Source organism: Fistularia commersonii, chromosome 7 (genome assembly GCF_037954325.1).
Source record: "Fistularia commersonii isolate RoL2024-O1a breed Wild chromosome 7, RoL_Fcom_v1.0, whole genome shotgun sequence".
In the NCBI taxonomy this organism is placed as follows: domain Eukaryota; kingdom Metazoa; phylum Chordata; class Actinopteri; order Syngnathiformes; family Fistulariidae; genus Fistularia; species Fistularia commersonii.
Genome location: NC_141290.1, coordinates 19,202,983 through 19,221,220, shown reverse-complemented (window position 1 = coordinate 19,221,220; position 18,238 = coordinate 19,202,983). Strand labels below are relative to the sequence as shown.

The window sequence follows — 18,238 nt, the reverse complement described above, 5'->3', positions numbered from 1 at the left end:
AAACAGGGAACCGGAGGGGCGTCGTGTTTTGATTCACGGGGTTCTTTAATAGTTCTTCAGTTCTTTCTTAAGCTTGCGGGGTAGTTCGAGCACATGCGGGGGGAAGAGTCGTCGGACTCCGAGTCGGGTAGAATGGAGGAGAGCAACGTCCGGAGGACCTTGGAGGCGTTGTGTCAGGAGCTGAACATGGACGAGGAGACGGCCACCGAAGCCATGGAGAACTTCACCGCGATATGGAACACCTACACACTCGAGGTGAGCAACGTCCGGACACTGAAAACCACCGAACGTTGACATCGAGAAATACCCTACTCTCTGAAGTAGCCAAACAAGAGTAAACTCCCTATCATACCTTCCTCCATGTTTGTATGTGTGTTACCACAATGTAACGTGCTAATATCCGTGGCAGATTTAGCACCAGCTTGGAGCTTTGAGCTCGACTTTTGTACTTCTTGTCACTACTCATTTTTCTCATTTAATGTTGACAGTTATTATAAGTACATCATTTTCTAAATCAGAGTTCAAAGTTTCTGTCATTGCAAGAGATTTTCATACATGAGAAGCACATGGGAGAAAATTGCAATTTCTGTAACCATACAGATAAATTAAACATCAAACGTTTATATTGTTTATGGTTTGACAAAAACTACACAAGGTTGTCAAAACCAACTCAACTTCAAACTTCACCAAGCTGAACGATGGTTGAGTGATGGAGGGAAAAGAGGACAGTGCCTTCACCAAATTTCACCAGGTGGCATTTTAGCTGGGTTCACCTGTCATCTGTGTAAGGGATGAAGAGTGGGAGATACAGGATGCCTTGTAGTGAGCAGGTGGAGGTGAAGAGGGTGTCAGAGAAGTTAATGTTAGCGGAAAACCTCTGCGACCCGTTGGTGAGAAGCTGATGAACCACTAAGTGAGGTGGTGGTTGCTTTTCTGCTAGTGTGTGGGTTACAGGATGTTGAAGGCTGAGGAGAAGTCTGCAACCAGGAGCCTAACTGTGATGTGCGGGGTTTGTGGATGGAGTCTGAGATGAAAGTCTTAGCATCATCCACCTTTCTACTTGCTCAGTAGGCAAATTGGAGAGGCTCAAACAGGGAGTTCAGTTACTCAGGTGATATGGCTTTTTACATTTCTCTCCATGGCCTACATCACCAGAGAGGTGAGAGCTACAAACCTTAGGTTGTTCGGGGCCTTTGTGGTACCCTTTTTTAGGACGGGAATCACTGTTGAGCGCTTCCACATCTGGGACACTGTGCTGGAGGATAGGGAATTGTGCCTAAGGGTCTGTCTGGAGATGTTGTCTGGTCCAGGCACTGTGTTGCACTAAGTTTTTCTAAGGGCTCTCACCACCTCCTGTGTTGAAAGCCAGGGCAGGGCTGTCTTGTTTGAGCAGGGAGGTTAATGCCTCTGGCTGGGCTGTTGTCACTCTAAAACCATGTGAAGGAGTTAAGTGGTTGGGGAGTGATTTTTGAGATCTGAATTGCTGAATGAGTGGAGGAAAGAGTGTTCAGTGCAACATGTATTTGAACCCCTGCCAAGCTTACCAAAGGCCCCCCTTGTTTGCAAACATGGTGACAGGGATGATTCAGTCTACACCAGGGGTGTCAAACATACGGAACCGGTCCCCAAGGAGGTTTGATCAGGTTTGATCAGGATAATTTGAAAGTGAAAAAATGCATAAAAGACAAGTATTTAATTTTTTTATTGAAATGCAATTCACGAATTATCCGCTAGGGTCAGAGTAGAAGACAAGCCGCATCACTGAAACAGCCATCTGCTGCTTGTTACGATGTTATTTCTACCCTGTTCTCTACCTCCCCGCCACAGTCACATCAGCCAAAATGTCATTATCAAAACAGAGAAAAGTAGATAAAGAGTGTAGGATTTTCAAAGAAAAATGGATAATGTCCTATTTATTTGAGGAGACGCACAGGAAACCTTTGTGCTTGGTGTGTTTGCAACAAGTTTCGGTACTTAAGGGATATAATATTTGGCGCCACTATTAGACTCATCACAGCGAAAAATATGACAGCTTGCAATGACAACTGATAAGACAAAAGATCAACGAATTGCTGGTGGGTCTGAGGAAACCGCAGTCCACTCTCACCGATAGCCAAGAAATCAGTGAAGCAGCGATAAAAGTCAGCTTTGCCAGCGAAAATGTGCAATCTAATATTAGTCATCAGCTTCACTACAAAAGAGTATGGTGGAATTCTACTGTTCATGCAACTCCATACATTTTCAGTACGTATTGTATGTGTATGCATGTTTCATGTATGAAGTTTACACATTTACATGACAGGCAAATACTTTCCTCCTTACACATTTAATAGCACTCTCTTTTGTTTGTAAGGGGTAGGCAGGGATTCAATTTAGATTTTATATGCAGATGTGTAAATGGTTTAAAAAAACTTTCTTTATAAGTCTCATTTAATCTTAAAGTGCTTTAATATATTTTTTTAAAGTTTTGTGCCTTTGTACGATCAGTGGGATCAGTTGCAATGCATACACGTGAATGATAAGAGACATGTTTTTATAAGGAAATTGAGGTTTTCATGAAATGTTTTGTAAAAGGATTATTCATTAAATTCCAAGATTTTCCTAATGTCCTTGTACTTCTTTTCACCAAATCAGAGGAAACATGATTTTTTGGTTATTTATTGCTGAGTATACTATAATTTTTATGGTCCAGCCCACTTGACATCTACCTAGGCCGTATGTGGCCCGCGATTAGAAATGAGTTTGACACCCCTGGTCTACACAGAAACACATGTAGGATGAGACTTCCTCCAGCTGCTCACTGATGTTACTGGACAGGGATCGAAGGTTATCCCTGTCCGTGGGTTCAAAGCACTCCTGAGGCCTGGCAGTGTTGTCTGGCCCCCGCTGTTTAGGTATTTTTTTGTCACTTTATCTGCTATTCTTACCACTGGTAAGTAGGAAGGAGCGAGCAGTATAGCTTAGGCAAGGGGGGGGTCTGCAGTTTACATACTGCTGGAATCCTTTTAGAGCTTTGTCCGGTGAGCAGTGATTGAAATCACCCATAAATAAATTATGTTGACTGTTCAAGTTAAAGAGTAATTGTAGCACTTGCCAAGAAACAAAGCCAGTGACACAGCTCAAGGTTACTTTTGTCGATGTTACATTCACAGAAAGGAGGAAAAAATTGTCTTGACAATGAAAATTGAAATCCATCAATAAAGCCCACTTGATATTCATGTTCTTTTATGATTAGTGGTGGGGAATTTATAGTAGAAATAGAATATTAATTTATATGAAGTAGTAATTAATAAGTACATCTTAATTATGAACAGTACATGGGTTGCCTGACAGAAAAATTTATTTTGAACATGTTTGATAATGCAAATATTAGCTAAGTATCAGTAAACAATAATAAATTAGAAAGAAGTGAATTGTTTCATTACAAATTTCTCAATTAGTGTTTTTTCTCAACATATTGTTACGAATATCTGTACCATTTGAGAAGCATTGAAATGTCATTTTAGCTAATTTACATACTCTAATGTCAACTTCATGTCAGAAAGACATACAGACATAAAATTTTAGTTTAATTTTGAATATTGAAGTTCAAACAAATAAGGTGTGTGTGTGTGATTTTTTTCTACCAGTATATTCAATCATAAATAAACATGAAATAAGAATATTTTAAGCTGAAAACAAACAAACAAACAAACCACTCTAAATTGAATTAAAGATCTGGTTTTAACCATGCTTTGCTTTTCATGAATGTCATATTAAAACAATTGATTGAAGTACTCCTGTGTGTGTCTTGTGTGTATCTGGGTAGGGGGAGGTAGTCCACTGGCTGGCTTGCTCTTTGTATGCTGCCTGCAGAAAGGGCTCCACCCCCACAGTGGGAAAAGGCCTGATGGAGGGTAATTGTGTCTCACTCACGAGGATCCTGCGCTCTTCAAAACTCAGGTGAGTCGCACATAAAGTGAAATATCGAGTACTTATAGTGGAGGAGAAATCAATATAGATGCCCAGTGATGATTTTGCACACATAATTTAACCATCTACTTTAAGACAGGTTAAGAGTTCAATAGAAATCTTGTATTTGATGCTTATAACTCTGATTATTGAGTAAATAATCCTTTGCCATCACTTGATTATAGTAATAACTTATACTTTATTAATCCCTCATGGGGAAAGTCCTTCTTTGCATTGAACTCCTCATGGATGAACCATGAGGAGTTGGCTGCCATCTCTCATCTCCACTTTCTTGCATCTCTCAGCACCAACAGTGCTGTTGTCTTGCTCAACAGCACCTCGGCACACTAAGATGAGTAGGGAATGGAACAAGGAGTTTTATCTGGTACCAAGGACAAACGGTCTACCTCCTATGCACCTGCCCCCCATATTCACTGTTATCATTGTATAAGCATTAATCTGCTTTTGTACATCATGAAATCATAGACAATGAGCAAAAATTACTATAAAAAGTCATGTAAATGTCAGCCATTTATTGACTTTGAATATGTACAAGAAAGTGTGTGGGTTGGCTAGAGGGTTTAGGTGAGTTTTAAGGGGACTAGGTTCAAATGTAGTCTGGAAAAAGTCCCTGCAAACAAGCTGAAGAAAACATTTTTCAGCAGAACTTATGAAAACAGGAATTTAAGTGAAGTTAATACGACCTTTTGCAATGATTTGTGTCTGGCTCAATGTATCTGATCACTGTTTGGAGTATTTGAATATGTCCCAGTCTCGTTCAGTGAAAGGGTTTGTCTTTTGGTCTAGTCTGATCCAGTTCTTCTCTAAGATGAGGAAGTGGGTCGACATGTCCAGCCTCCCCCAGGACTTCTGTCTGCGAATGGACCAGCTTGAGCGCATCTTCGAGGTCTCCACTGTCATCTTTCGCAAGTTCCAGCCCATTTTCATGGACATGTTTCAGAACCCGCAGGGAGGCGAGCCTCCACGTCAGCCACGCAGCAGGAAGCACAGGCATGATGCACTGGCGCACACACACATGCTTCTATGCGGCAGGAAACACAGGCATCACACACAAAGTCACACTGTCAAAGTAGAAAATATAGCCACACACACACACACTCATTCATGGCTAACACAGTGTGTGTCCACTTTCTTGCTCTACAGACGGCTCCCATGTCACATTAGTGAAGTGTTCAAGTTCTGCTGGACTCTGTTTGTTCACACTAAAGGTAAAGAGGCATTGGTATTCTGCCTGTCAGTGTCTAACATTGTAAATAAAGCCTTATACCCGGTGATTGTGATGAACTTCATGCTTGCTTGTCTGCTTGTATTTCCATGTTTTTTGTTTTTTTTTTGTTTGTTTGTTTTTTTTAGGGAACTTCCGAATGATCGGCGATGACCTAGTGAATTCATACCACTTGCTGCTCTGCTGTCTGGATCTTGTGTTTGGTAACGCTCTCCTCTGTGCAAACAGGAAAGACCTCATCAACCCTGCGTTCCGAGGTGGGATCCCCACACTTTGTGCTGCTGTTACTGAAACACGCTCGACACACTGACACATCTGCACTCACATAAGACCTTGTTATTCATTTTTGCCAGAATGAAATCATAATGGAGAGTATCAAACAGGTTGATGACATGCGTGTGCGTGTGTGTGTGTGTTCTCAAGGTCTGCCTGCTCATTACCAAGCCGACGGCAATGTATCGACAGATGAGCCTCCTCCCTGTGTGCTGGAGAAGCTGTGTGAACTGCACGACGGCCTGGTGGTCGAGGCCAAGGGCATTAAACAGCACTACTTTAAACCATACATTCAGAAGCTGTTCCAGAGACAGGTATGAACACAGAAATACACACACCAACACTATCTATACACCTTCTGCACAACCCGTGACCAATGAATTGTAATAAAACTTGAAACTGCTGATTTATTCACTCAAATAATCCTTCTTTTCTATCAATCAGATCCTGAAAGGGAACACAGAACTTCTGACTGGACTGTTGGCTCCTCAGAACTTTATTGACAACAAGTAGGTGACCCTGTGCGAGACACCTGGGGAACGATTTCCTTGTCCTATTTGGGGGGAGGAATATATATTTACATACATACACACACACACACACACACGTATATATTCTGTCAGGTCAATAAGTATTTGATCCCCCGTGAATCTGCAAGTTCTCCCCATTAGAAATGATGGAGGGGTCTAAAATTTTCATCATTTGTGCATTTCCACTGTGAGAGGTAGAATTTAAAAAAAAAAAAACAGAAATCACATTGTATGATTTTTTTTAACAATTTATTTTTAAATTTCAGGGTCAATTAAGTATTTGATCCTTTGCTTATCAGCCAGATTTCTGACCCTCAAAGACCTGTTCCTCTGCTTTTAAAGAGTCCAACTCCACTCTGCTCATCATTCTAATTGACTAGCACCTATTTGAGGTTGTTAGCTTTCTCAAAGACACCTGTGCACCCCGCAATCTGTCAGAACAGTAGCAGCCAACATGAGTAAAACCAAAGAGCTGTCAAAAGACACAAAAGACAAAATTGTAGACCTTCACAAAGCTGGAAAGGGCTACAGCGCAATTGCCAAGCAGCTAGGTGAAAAAAGAACAACTGTTTGCGCCATTGTCGGAAAATGGAAGAGGCTAATGATGACTGCCAATGTCCCTCGGACTGGGTTTCCCACATAAGTTCTCTCCTTGTGCGGTATGAATGATGCTAAGAAAGGTGGAGAATCAGCCCAGAACTACACGGGAGGAGCTGGTCAATGACCGCTGGGACCACAGTTTCCACGGCTACTATCAGTAATACACTGAGACATAATGGTTTAAAATCATGCATTGCACGGTAGGTTCCCCTACTTAAGTCAGCCCATGTCAAGGCCTGTCTGAAGTTTGCCAGAGACAATCTGGATAATCCAGAGGACTCATTAGAGAAAGTTTTTTGGTCAGATGAGACTAAAAGAGAACTTTTTGGTCTTAACTCTAACGCCGTGTTTGGAGGAAGAAGAATGAGTATCATCCCAATAATACCATACCTACAGTGAAGTATGGGCTTGGAAGCATCATTATCTGGGGGGGGGTTCAGCACAGGGTCCAGGACAACTGCACTGTATTAAGGAGAGGCCATGTAAGGTGAGATAAAGGGCATACTCCTCTTCCCTCAGTCAGAGCATTGAAATTGGGTCATGGCTGCGTCTTCCAACATGACAATGATCCGAAGCACACGGCCAGAAAAACCAAGGAGTGACTTCGTAAGAAGCATATCAAGGTTCTGGAGTTGCCCAGTCAGTCTCCAGACCTACATCAAATAGAAAATCTTTGGAGGGAGCTGAAACTCCATGTTGCTAAGCGACAGCCCCAAAACCTGAGAGCTCTAGAGAAGATCTGTATGGAGGGGCTAAAATCCCTGCTGCAGTGTGTGCAAACCTGGTGAAGACCTACAGGAACCGTTTGACTTGTAATTTTTAACAAAGCTTTCTGTACCAAATATTAAATCTGTTTGATACAAGGGATCAAACACTTTTTCACCCCGTAATTTACAAATAAATTGTAATAAATCATAGTGTGGTTTCTGATTTTTTTTTTTTATTTATTCATTTATTTATTTTTTTTTAGATTCTGTCTCTCACAGTGGAAATAAACCAACAATGACAATTTTAGACCCCTCCATGATTTCTAAGGAGAACTTATACACGGGGGATCAAATACTTGTTGACCAGATTGTATATATTTATAAATATATACGGTATATGTATATATGTATGTGTGTGTGTGTGTGTGTGTGTGTATATATATATATGTATGTATGTGTGTGTGTGTATGTATACACACACATTATATATATATATATATATATCCATGTGTGTGTGTGTGTGTGGATATATATATATATATCTTCTTTCAGCTTTTCCCTTTAGGGGTCGCCACAGCACATCAACCTTCTCCAGCTAATCTTATTCTCTGTATCCTCCTCTCTCATACCAACTACCTTCATATCCTCTGACTACGTCCATAAATCTTCTCTTTGGTCTTCCTAAAGAACTAATCTAATCTGTGCTACTCCGTTGTGTACAATAGTCACCTCTTCTACCCGTGGCTCTCTTTTCATTTCCCACATTTGTCAGCTCTTCATAGTACTCTTTCCATCTTCCCATCACTTTTCTAGCATCTGTCAATCCATTTCCTTCGTTATCCTTAATCACCCGGACCTGCTGTACATCCTTTCCATCTTTATCAATCTGTTTCAGTAACCTGCATAGATCATTCCCTCCCTCCTTACTGTCCAACCGAGCATACAGGTCATCGTACACCCGTTGTTCGGACCTTGCTACCTCTATCTTTACCTTACGCAGTATCTCCTTGTACTCTAATCCTCTTCAGTCCTCTCAGTGTCCCACTTCTTCTTTGCTAACCGCTTTCTCTGTATATACTCCTACACTTCCTCATTCCACCACCAAGTCTCCTTATCTACTTTCCTTCCAGATGATACACCAAGTACTCTCATATACTCTCTCCATGATAACATTAGCTGTAGTTGTCCAATCATCTGGAAGCTCTCCCTCACCAACCAGAGCCTTTCTCAACTCCCACCTGAAAACCATACAACACTCCTCCCTTTTTAGCTTCCACCACTTTGTCCTCTGCTGTGCCTTTGTCCTCTTTCAGGTTACCTTGTGTATACAAGATGTAGTCTTAACTGCGTGCTTCTTCCTCCACTCTTATAAGTTACCCTATGTTCCTGTCTTTTCTGGGAAAAAAAGTTTTCACCAAATACCAAATCTATATATATGTATACCAAATCTGTCCATCCCGTCTTCATCCCCTCTATTGCCTGCACCAACATGTCCACTTAAGTCTCCACCAATTACTGCCCTCTTATCTCTGGGGATATTCTACATCACTTCATCGGGCTCATTCCAGAACTTCTCCTTCTCCTCAAACTCACATCCCACGTGTAGGGCATAGCCACTAACAACATTGAGCATCACATATTCAAATTCCAGTTTTAGACTCATAAGTCTATCTGACTCCAGCACATTCCTAACAAACTCCTCCTTCAAGATAACTCCATTTCCCTTCCTGTCAGTACCATATTACAATTTAAAGCTTCTAGCCTTACTGGACACATTAAAGTCATTTTTAACCAAAGCAACTACCATGGTAAAATGGTGGGGATTGAACCCAGGATCTCATTCACGCTCTACCTCTGCACTACATAGGACTCTACATGTACATATATTCATACTGTGCGTATATGAGCTACATATGCACACAGTATATCCCCCTCCTTCTCTGCATCATGTCGCCCAACTCTCTACCTTTTCCTCTCATAGTCCCAATATTCAAAGTCCCCACTCTCAGTGCCAGATTCCTCTTGCGTTTCCTCTTCTCTCTCTGCTTCTGAACACGCCTTCTTTGATGTATGTATGTGTGTGTGTGTTTGTGTGTGTGCGTGCGTGCGTGCAAGGCGCGTGATGATACAGGAAATGTTTTGGTAGCTCAGAAAAAGGTTGATAATCCCTAACTTGCTCTTCAAGAAAAGCAATTTGCATTAAATTTAGCAGTGTTTGAACAATAAGAAGCTATGAAGTCTGAGTAGATTTCAACTGAAAAATTACTCAATAAAAATCCTACATTCCATGCATTACTAATGTTAGATGACATTCAATCACTTGTTCAGTCCTGACTGTGGACACATGGACACACATCAGACTTTTAGCAAGTGGTGTGTGTGTGTCTTTCTGTCATTAGTAAAGCCATAAACAAGGAGTATGAAGAGTACGTGTTGACCATGGGAGATTTTGATGAGCGGGTGTTTCTCGGAGCCGACGCCGACGAGGAAATCGGAACGCCGAGGAAAAACATACAGGAATCTGCCATCGGTCAGAACCAGCTGCAGCAACATGTAGAGAAGGTAGATACACACGCGTACACACATACACACTGCATGCTTGGGATTCAGTACTTCTGCTTTTGTCAAATAAATTGTTAATAAATGAATAAAGTGCCATAACATCACACGCCAGGACCAAATTAGTTCAAGTCAGCACTGAGGATTTTCGAAAGTTCAAAGAAAAACACAAAGTCAGGAACCCCACATCAACTTTGTTCTGTTGATGTGGGGGGACAGGAAGCACACCCGCCATTGAAAGTAGATTTTATCACGTAGAGCTTCTGCAAATGCAAAATGCACAGATGAAACTGGAGGGATGTTTTTTTTTTGCTTTAACTGACAAAAACTAATAAGCGGTTCATTAAGCCTGAACACAGATGCTGATGACATATTTACCCAGAATGGTGTCTAAGTCAATTTCAGCCCATTCTTTTTTTTTTTTTTTTTTTTTAACTTTTTCATCTTTAAGTCATCACAACTTCTCTCAAGCTCTTCTATCTCTATCAACCAACAGTCAGGGTCTCGGGCCCCATCCACCCCTCTGACTGGGCGACTCTACCTCAAGGAGAAAGATCTCCTCGTAACGCCCGTCTCCTCTGCGACACAGAGTGTCAGTCGGCTGCAGAGCATGGTAGCCGGTCTAAGGACGTCCCCCAGTGAACAACTGCAACAGATCTTCAAGTCAGTCCCTGTTCCTGTAGCAGGAATGTGTGATGTCACTGCGATACTCCTCAATAACCACACTCATTCTTTGGATTTAAGGTCCTGCTCCAGGGACCCATCAGACGCCATCCTGGCCAGAGTGAAGAGCCTGGGACAGACCTTCAAAGAACATTACACTAAGGACACAGAAGATTCCCCTGGTTCTCATATTGGTACTACATGCACGCACGCACGCACGCACGCACGCACGCACGCACGCACGCACGCACGCACGCACGCACACACACACACACACACACACACATACATACATACATACATACGCACGTATGTATGTACACATACTCACACACACACACACACACACACACACACTCCGAAAAGAAGGCAGCAAACATCTGAGTTCAGAGTCTGCAGCTTTCTAACAAACCGTAAAGCAGAAAGTGTCCTGCCCTGATTTACATTTGCGATCTTTCCTCATTATCAGACTGTCAATTGGCCAAGTAGGATGCAGAAGCATACATAATGAAAGTGAAAATCCATTTTGATTTTCAAACATCGTACAAATCCCAAGGTTGTTACAGTCCAAGATGGCAGAGGATACGCAGCAGGATTCCCATCAGCCTTACAACAACAAATTGAAAAACCATATACATATACATTTTTTTTACAGACTTTGCAGAGAACCGGCTAAAGCTGGCCGAGATCCTCTACTACAAGGTCCTGGAAAATGTCATGGTTCAGGAGATTCGACGGCTGCAAGGCAAAGACATGAGTGTGAGCTGCTTACTCGCTGTTGACTTTCATCTCATCTGTTTTTACGCTATATTCGCATGTGTGTGTGTGTGTATTATAAGAGACAGAGAGATAATTCTCCAGTCTTGCTCCATTTTAATCTACAGTAAATTGGTTCAATTGTGATTCAGTGATTTCTTGGGTTGTTAGAAAAGGTCCCTTGTAATGGTTACTTTACCTGTAACCAAGGAATGTGTTTTTTTTTTAATTTTATTAAAATGCGGTACGACATCATTGGATTCTTTGGTTATTTTTAGTTGTATTTAAATCTGTAGAACCTACCCTCTTTTTTCAGTCTTATTACACATTCTGTACACGTCTCATCTTTATTACCGTCATTCACAGCCTTGTATTGTAACATGGGTTCTGTGCGGTGTGTTTGCATCATCAGGTTCTGCTGGAGCAGGACATCTTCCACTGCTCGCTGATGGCATGCTGTCTGGAGGTGGTTCTGTTCTCCTACAGCTCCCAAAGGACGTTCCCCTGGATCATCAACATCTTTAAACTGGCACCCTTCTATTTCTTCAAGGTCAAACACACACACACACACACGTTGCACACAAACCACACCCACAAAAGGCAACTCCAGTTAAAAGCAATCCTGTGTCCACCCTCTATTCGTAGCATGAAGTGTATACATTTGAAATATAATAATATATATGAAATATAATAGGACAAGATAAACTTTATTGATCACCATAAAGGAAATTCCTTCATAATAATAGCCAAGTGCATAATATAAAGCATGGTTACAAATAGCTAACTGTTTGTGGATCCTTCAAATAACATTATTGTATAAATATTTGGAATAAGAAGTAATTGAGCAGTTGACAGACACTAAATTTGTCTGTATTTTATATTTCTATTAGGGGGATTCGAGCTTCTCTGTGGGAACGTTCTCATTTTGGCTTTGCTTTAGCTGTATGAATTTACAAGTAAAGGAATAAATAACACATTGAAACCCGATTCTCCGGAGTTTATTTGTGAATACAGCTTGGCACTTCAGGTTAACTCTCATGCTCCTCAACTCTTTTCATGTCAGTCATTTTTTTTCTAACTATGCCCCCTTGTGTGCGTGTGTGTGCATGTGTGTGCAGGTAATCGAGGTGTTCATCCGCTCAGAGGAAGGCCTGTCCAGAGACATGGTTAAGCATCTGAACCTGATCGAAGAGCAGGTCCTGGAGAGCCGAGCCTGGACCTCAGACTCTGCACTGTGGGTGGCCCTGCAGGCTGCCGACAACAAGATCCCAACAGTGGAGGAGGTCAGACAGCACTAACACACCCATGTGCGCACACGGCACCAAATGGATGGACAACAGGATTTAAATCTGATATTTCTATCATATGTGTCTTGACACATATGATAGACCCTAACCCTGTGTTAAAGTATGTAAACTACAAATATCAACCTGCACAGAGTTTCATGTCACAACAGGAGTTGAGTTTTACGTTGTTGCGCTTATTCAGCAGTTACAACCTTTTCATGACGCAGGTGCTTCTTTCAGCGACTTCAGTTTTAGAGAAATAGACTCAATGACCTTAAGTATTTTATTTATCAACTGTATGTACTCCATCCCTTTCTTCTCTAGGTGAATTTTCCCTCCAGTCTAGATTCAGGCAACAGTTCTAGTTCTACCAGTGGAAGTCAGTCTCACCTGCCTCTGGTCGCCCTCTCACCCATCATCCACCCACGCATCCGCGAGGTCAGATCAGGCCTGGGCAGCGCGCGCAAAGGTTTGTGTCCGGCCAGGTGTTTCCCTCGATGTCACGAGCGCTGCGACCTGGATCTAAAACACTTTCAACCCCCACCCAGACGTGCCATCCTCCCCGCTGTCCGTCCACGACCGCTACAGCTCCCCAGCCGCAGGCAGCTTCAAGCGCCGTCTCTTCAGCGACGACCAGCCGACCCCGGTCCCAGCCTCAGCCCAAGGGGTTACTCTCAGCCCTGTGTCATCCCCCACCAAGAGGCTGACGTTCAGCTCGAACTGTACTCTGAAGATCGGATCCCAGCCGCAGACAACTGTCCTGAGTGTCCCACTACAAGGTGTTTGGCGCACTCACACACACGAGGGGCTTCACAACAGCAAAAATAAACAGATAAACATAAGACACTAGATTTGATATTTCTAATTAAACTAAATAAAGTAAAGAATAAAAGCCACGGGTGCCCCACAGTTAGTGTGGGTGCATGTGTGCGCACATATGCGCAACCACATGTTCCAAATAACAATTTATAGAAACCTATTCTGAAATCATAGTGGGGAAAAAGAAGGATTAAGCTATTAAGCTATTTTACCAATAATATGGTTTGCTTGTTTTTTAAGCCCAGTTTCATAATCTTTGAAAACAGAGCCTCGTCCATTTCGTTTGATGTTTTAATCAAAGATTCAAGATTAGTGAACCTCTCTTACTGAATATCTTAAGATAAGCTGACGGCATAAATTACCTGCAGGTGCCACCGGCAGCCACACCATCAGACTGATCCCAGTCCAGCCCATCCCTTCCTCCGGTGCTCCTCTCACAGCTCAGTTGTTGCTCAACGCGTCCCCCAGCCGCGTCATTCCCACCCTTGCAACTTCCGACCCCCAGGCGGGAAGCGTCCGCCCTCGACGCACCGGGTCCCTGGCGCTGTTCTTCAGGAAGGTAGAGCCGCAGACCCTCTCATCTCCAAGCAGATTATCTGCGGCATCACTGGCAATAAATCCAGAGATTTGAAACGACGTCCTACTGTCTCGTGATGACAAAAACTTTTATCATGATTGCTTGGCAAATGGAGTTTGGCACCGGCTTTTATCGTCCTAGTGTTTGATAACATGATTAGCAAGTGAGCCAAGAACTGCGTCAAAGAACTTCTGAGGACTGAAATGTAAATTTGATAGCAGGCATTGTGCCTCATTCTGCTGAACAGAGAATTGACAAATGCCTATCGTCTCTTTTACCAGATGGAAAGAGATAATCTGACAGTTTTCCAAAATAATTTCCATTAGCGGAAATCCTGTCTGAGTAACTTTAATTTGAAATCAAAAATAACTTTTGGGATCCAGGCAGGGTTTTTTTTGTTGTTTTTTTTTTTCTAAAGTGTCCTGATGATGAAGATCCACAGTTGTGATTGTGTCTTCCTCCATGTCTGGGTTTGAAGGTATATCACCTGGCCAGCGTCCGGCTCAGGGATCTTTGCACCAAGCTGGACATCTCGTCGGAGCTGCGGGGGAAGATCTGGACGGGCTTCGAGCACTCCCTGGTCCACGTCACTGAGCTGATGCAGGACCGGCACCTCGACCAACTCCTGCTCTGCAGCATCTATATCATATCCAAAGTAGGAAGTTCTTTTTTTAAATGCTCCCATGGTTTTAAGGTTTGGGGAAAATATTTCATGAAACCCCTTTCTGTAAGAAATCAACAAGTGCAAACATCTAAACCATATTACCTGCAGTGGCCGATCAGAGTGGCCGGAACATGCAAAGTCCTGATGTCACTCTTTGCTTAACATGTATTGCTGATCCGAAGATTAGAAGGGAGGTGGCGATTGGTAACTTTTAAAATTGCCGATTGAAGACACAACCCCCCGTGTGTATGAAGCCCGAAAAACCTTCTCACAAAGTGTATTTGTGTCCTTGTTGAATGATTTTACACCGAACAGGCACATAACCAGCAAAAACAGAACATCTGAGCACAAATGTGACTTTTAATCCTGACATTCGACTTGGTCTTTTAAACTTAGTAGTTTAATATGTGAAAGGTGACACGTCACTCACCAGACATCAGCATCCAGATAAGAGCCAGGTTCAAAGATGGCAGAGGAGACACACAAGGATACTCAATAACAGCGGCTTCTTGCTTTCTCCTTTCCTACCCTCCTTCAGATCACCAAAGAGACTCGCACCTTCCCAGACATCATGAAGTGTTATCGCAGCCAACCTCAGGCCAGCAGCCATGTGAGTCACACACACACACACACACACACACACACACACATACACACATTTCTAATAATCGCACTCCTAACCTGTGTGTGGGTCTATAGGTATACCGCAACGTCTTGCTGCATCACACCCCCAGAGAGCAGGGAACTGACGAGAACATGGAAGTGGACCCTGCTTCTGGTGGTGAATGTAAGAAACGCAAAGCCTGATGAGCCTTATTCCATTTTAACACCAGTATTACTTGTATTGTATCATAAAAATTTGCACTTAATTCTTGTAACTCATCACAATAGGGATGTTGTTTGTGTATCCACTCACTTCCTTTGAAACAATTCATATTTTTGATCACTAATTAAAATCAAGTATGAAGAAGATTCCAGCAGATACCACTCATCCACCAGCCTGTAATAAAATTGATTTCACAACTTGGTGAAGATCAGCATTACAGGCCACATTGTCCAATTAAGGCATGTCTTTTGATTACCACCCAAGAACAAATCAATCATCTACAATGATTATCAGTTGACCTGTTCATTTTTTCGGCAGCTTGCAGATTTGTTTTGTTGTGGTTTTTCTAAGTTAAGTTTAGCAGTGTCAGCACAACGCCATCAGACAAAAGAAATATACTGCATCTCCCTTCAGCTGCAGAGAAGGCCAATCAGAGCTCAGGAGCTGCAAAGGCCAGCCAATCAAGACAAGAAGAACGCAGCGACCTCATCCAGTTTTACAACAACGTGTTTGTCATGAAGATGAAGGGCTTTGTCATGAGATATGCAATGCAGGATGGCAAGGTAAGACAGGCTAATTCATCAATATGAATTGATTATGGATTTAGACTATGTTTCTGTAGTCACCCAGGTGCTGATCAAATCATTTTCAATTAAGTTAGAACGTTTTTGAACATAAAAAAAAAATTGTAAAAAAATTTGGACAAAAAATTGGACTTCATAAATTGGACGGTGAAAGAATTAAACTTTAAAGTAAGATTTATCACAGGGTTGCTATGGATTGTTTTCGATTCATTTAGATTGCTATTAGTTGTGCTTTTTTATGGGGCAAAGCAATTCATAACCAAAGGCGATATATATATATATGTGTAGACACGCATACGCACACACACACACACACACACACACACGTACACTTATGATGTGTTTTACTACGACTAAAGGATGGTGTCCAGATCAATTTATGATGTATTAAGAGGTCATATATTTGCAGAATGCGTTAAGAATTCCTCTGGGTCCTTTTGTGTGCATCTGCAGGCAGACGCTCCTCCTCTGTCTCCCTTCCCATCACTCAGAGCTCAGCCTCTGTCTCCTCGCCGCATCTCTCAGAGACACTCGCTGTACATTTCCCCCCACAAGAACTCCAGCAGCTCCCTCACACCAAACTCTTACACCTACAGGATCAACAGCAGCCCATCCAAGGTGAGCATGCGCACACACACAAAAATGTTTTCTGTTGCACAAATGAATAAATACACACATACACCATGGTGATGTTGCCATGTGTCTTCGCTGCATTCAGGAGCTGTCCAACATCAACCGAATGATCAGGCAGAGCTGCATGAGCCGGAAGAGGGCCTTCGGCATGGAAGGTGACGTGATGATGTCATCGGCGTGTGACTCCCCGAGCAAGAGGGCATGCCCCGAGAGCAACAGCCCGGACGTGCTGCTGAAGCGGCTGCAGGATGTGGTGTCGGAGCGCCAGAGTCACTGATGGACGCTAGACTATTTTGCTGGCATACAAAAGTTCCAGCGGCGGCTTTTGTTTCCGATTTTACACCCTTTATCGATGGGGGGGGCGGCAGAGAGCAGCAACATCCAGGAATTGGACTGCTTCTGCACAAGCCCAAGGCCGAATCTCATGATATCCCTACTGCAACCATCTGTCAAAACTCCGGACAGAAAAGCTCTCTGGAGGCGTGGATTTGTTCTGACTCACCGTTACCTTTTCGGGAACAAAATGGTTCTACGAGAGAGCTCAGGCCATATAATACCTTTCAAAGCCAGCAGGAAATGGGTCAGCTCTCTTTTTTACAAGCCAGTGTTCATAACGAATGATGTGTTTGTAGCACATCATTCCTGCGGCCGTTCAAGCTCGTATTAAAAATGAAAGAGGATAAATTAGAAGTAGGGAGGAAGCTTTGAGCCACTAATGTTTATTTTACAGTCACAAAAGCAGCAAACCAAAAACAATTTTCCCTCAATTCAAGGTTTATTGTAAAAATGAATCTCAGGACACAAAGCAACTGAATTGAAGTTACATAGCATTTTAACACATACAAAAAAAACACACGTCAGACCTAGCTAAAAGGAAGTCAAGCTTCTCACCCTCAGGTGTAACAGTACTTTAAATGTGAGACTTTTAAGTTATTGTGGTGAACTTGACATGGCTGATAAGTAACAATCGAGAAGCAGTTGCTCCACTTTTGTTGTCGTTTTAAAATGTATTTATAACATGTTTTTCAGAGTTTTAGAACATTGAAAGGCTCCGGTCACAAACTGTTGTGCAAGTGTTCCTTCGGGTTAAATCTAACCGTATATGTCTGCTTTCCCCTGTTTCTAGAGATTTTATTGATGAGGGACAAATCTTTTTTTATTTTTCTTCCTGGACTAAGGAGCATTACTGATTCTTTGCATTTTGTAGCATCTGCACATTTTCATTCATTCACTGTCTACACTTACATGGTGAAAAGGGTGGGCTGGAGGTAGGGCTTTAACCTGGACTAGTATCATTTGTTAATCACAGGGTCATGTATAGCCATTCGGCCACTGGAATTTTGCCGGGAACCTTCACTGTCACAAAACTTTTAACCACGGCAACGCATGCAGCCCATCCAGACGTTTTAAAAAAAATGACTATCTTTAGATTTGGGGAAAAAAATATGTGATGGACATGGCTTAATATCCGCTTCGGTTTGTAAACTGATGAAAATTAAACTTAATTTTCCAGTTAGTTTTGTAAATGTATTTATTTTCATTTTCATTCCAGTTATTCACAGTT

General features: G+C 42.3%; 1 protein-coding gene across 1 annotated transcript; it reads left to right on the top strand.

Annotated features, from left to right (window-relative positions):
* The first annotated feature begins 11 nt into the window (after positions 1-11).
* rbl1 (retinoblastoma-like 1 (p107)) lies at positions 12-18,190 on the top strand. The gene is made up of 22 exons (XM_086150185.1): positions 12-255; positions 3,809-3,942; positions 4,759-4,962; positions 5,116-5,180; positions 5,326-5,454; positions 5,621-5,784; positions 5,915-5,979; positions 9,707-9,869; positions 10,363-10,529; positions 10,611-10,723; positions 11,185-11,288; positions 11,698-11,835; positions 12,404-12,568; positions 12,896-13,040; positions 13,120-13,350; positions 13,759-13,949; positions 14,446-14,622; positions 15,170-15,241; positions 15,331-15,418; positions 15,872-16,020; positions 16,495-16,659; positions 16,760-18,190. The coding sequence occupies exons 1-22, from the start codon at positions 94-96 to the stop codon at positions 16,949-16,951; spliced, it is 3,183 nt and encodes a 1,060-aa protein (XP_086006311.1). The 5' UTR covers positions 12-93; the 3' UTR covers positions 16,952-18,190.
* Positions 18,191-18,238: the final 48 nt, after the last annotated feature.

Bases quoted from the DNA above. Each gene is read 5' to 3' on its own strand.
- rbl1 (XM_086150185.1), top strand. From the start codon at position 94: ATGCGGGGGGAAGAGTCGTCGGACTCCGAGTCGGGTAGAATGGAGGAG. The intron at 5,455-5,620 runs GTGGGATCCCCA...TGTGTTCTCAAG, and splicing joins CATCAACCCTGCGTTCCGAG to GTCTGCCTGCTCATTACCAA. The intron at 12,569-12,895 runs GTCAGACAGCAC...TTTCTTCTCTAG, and splicing joins AGATCCCAACAGTGGAGGAG to GTGAATTTTCCCTCCAGTCT.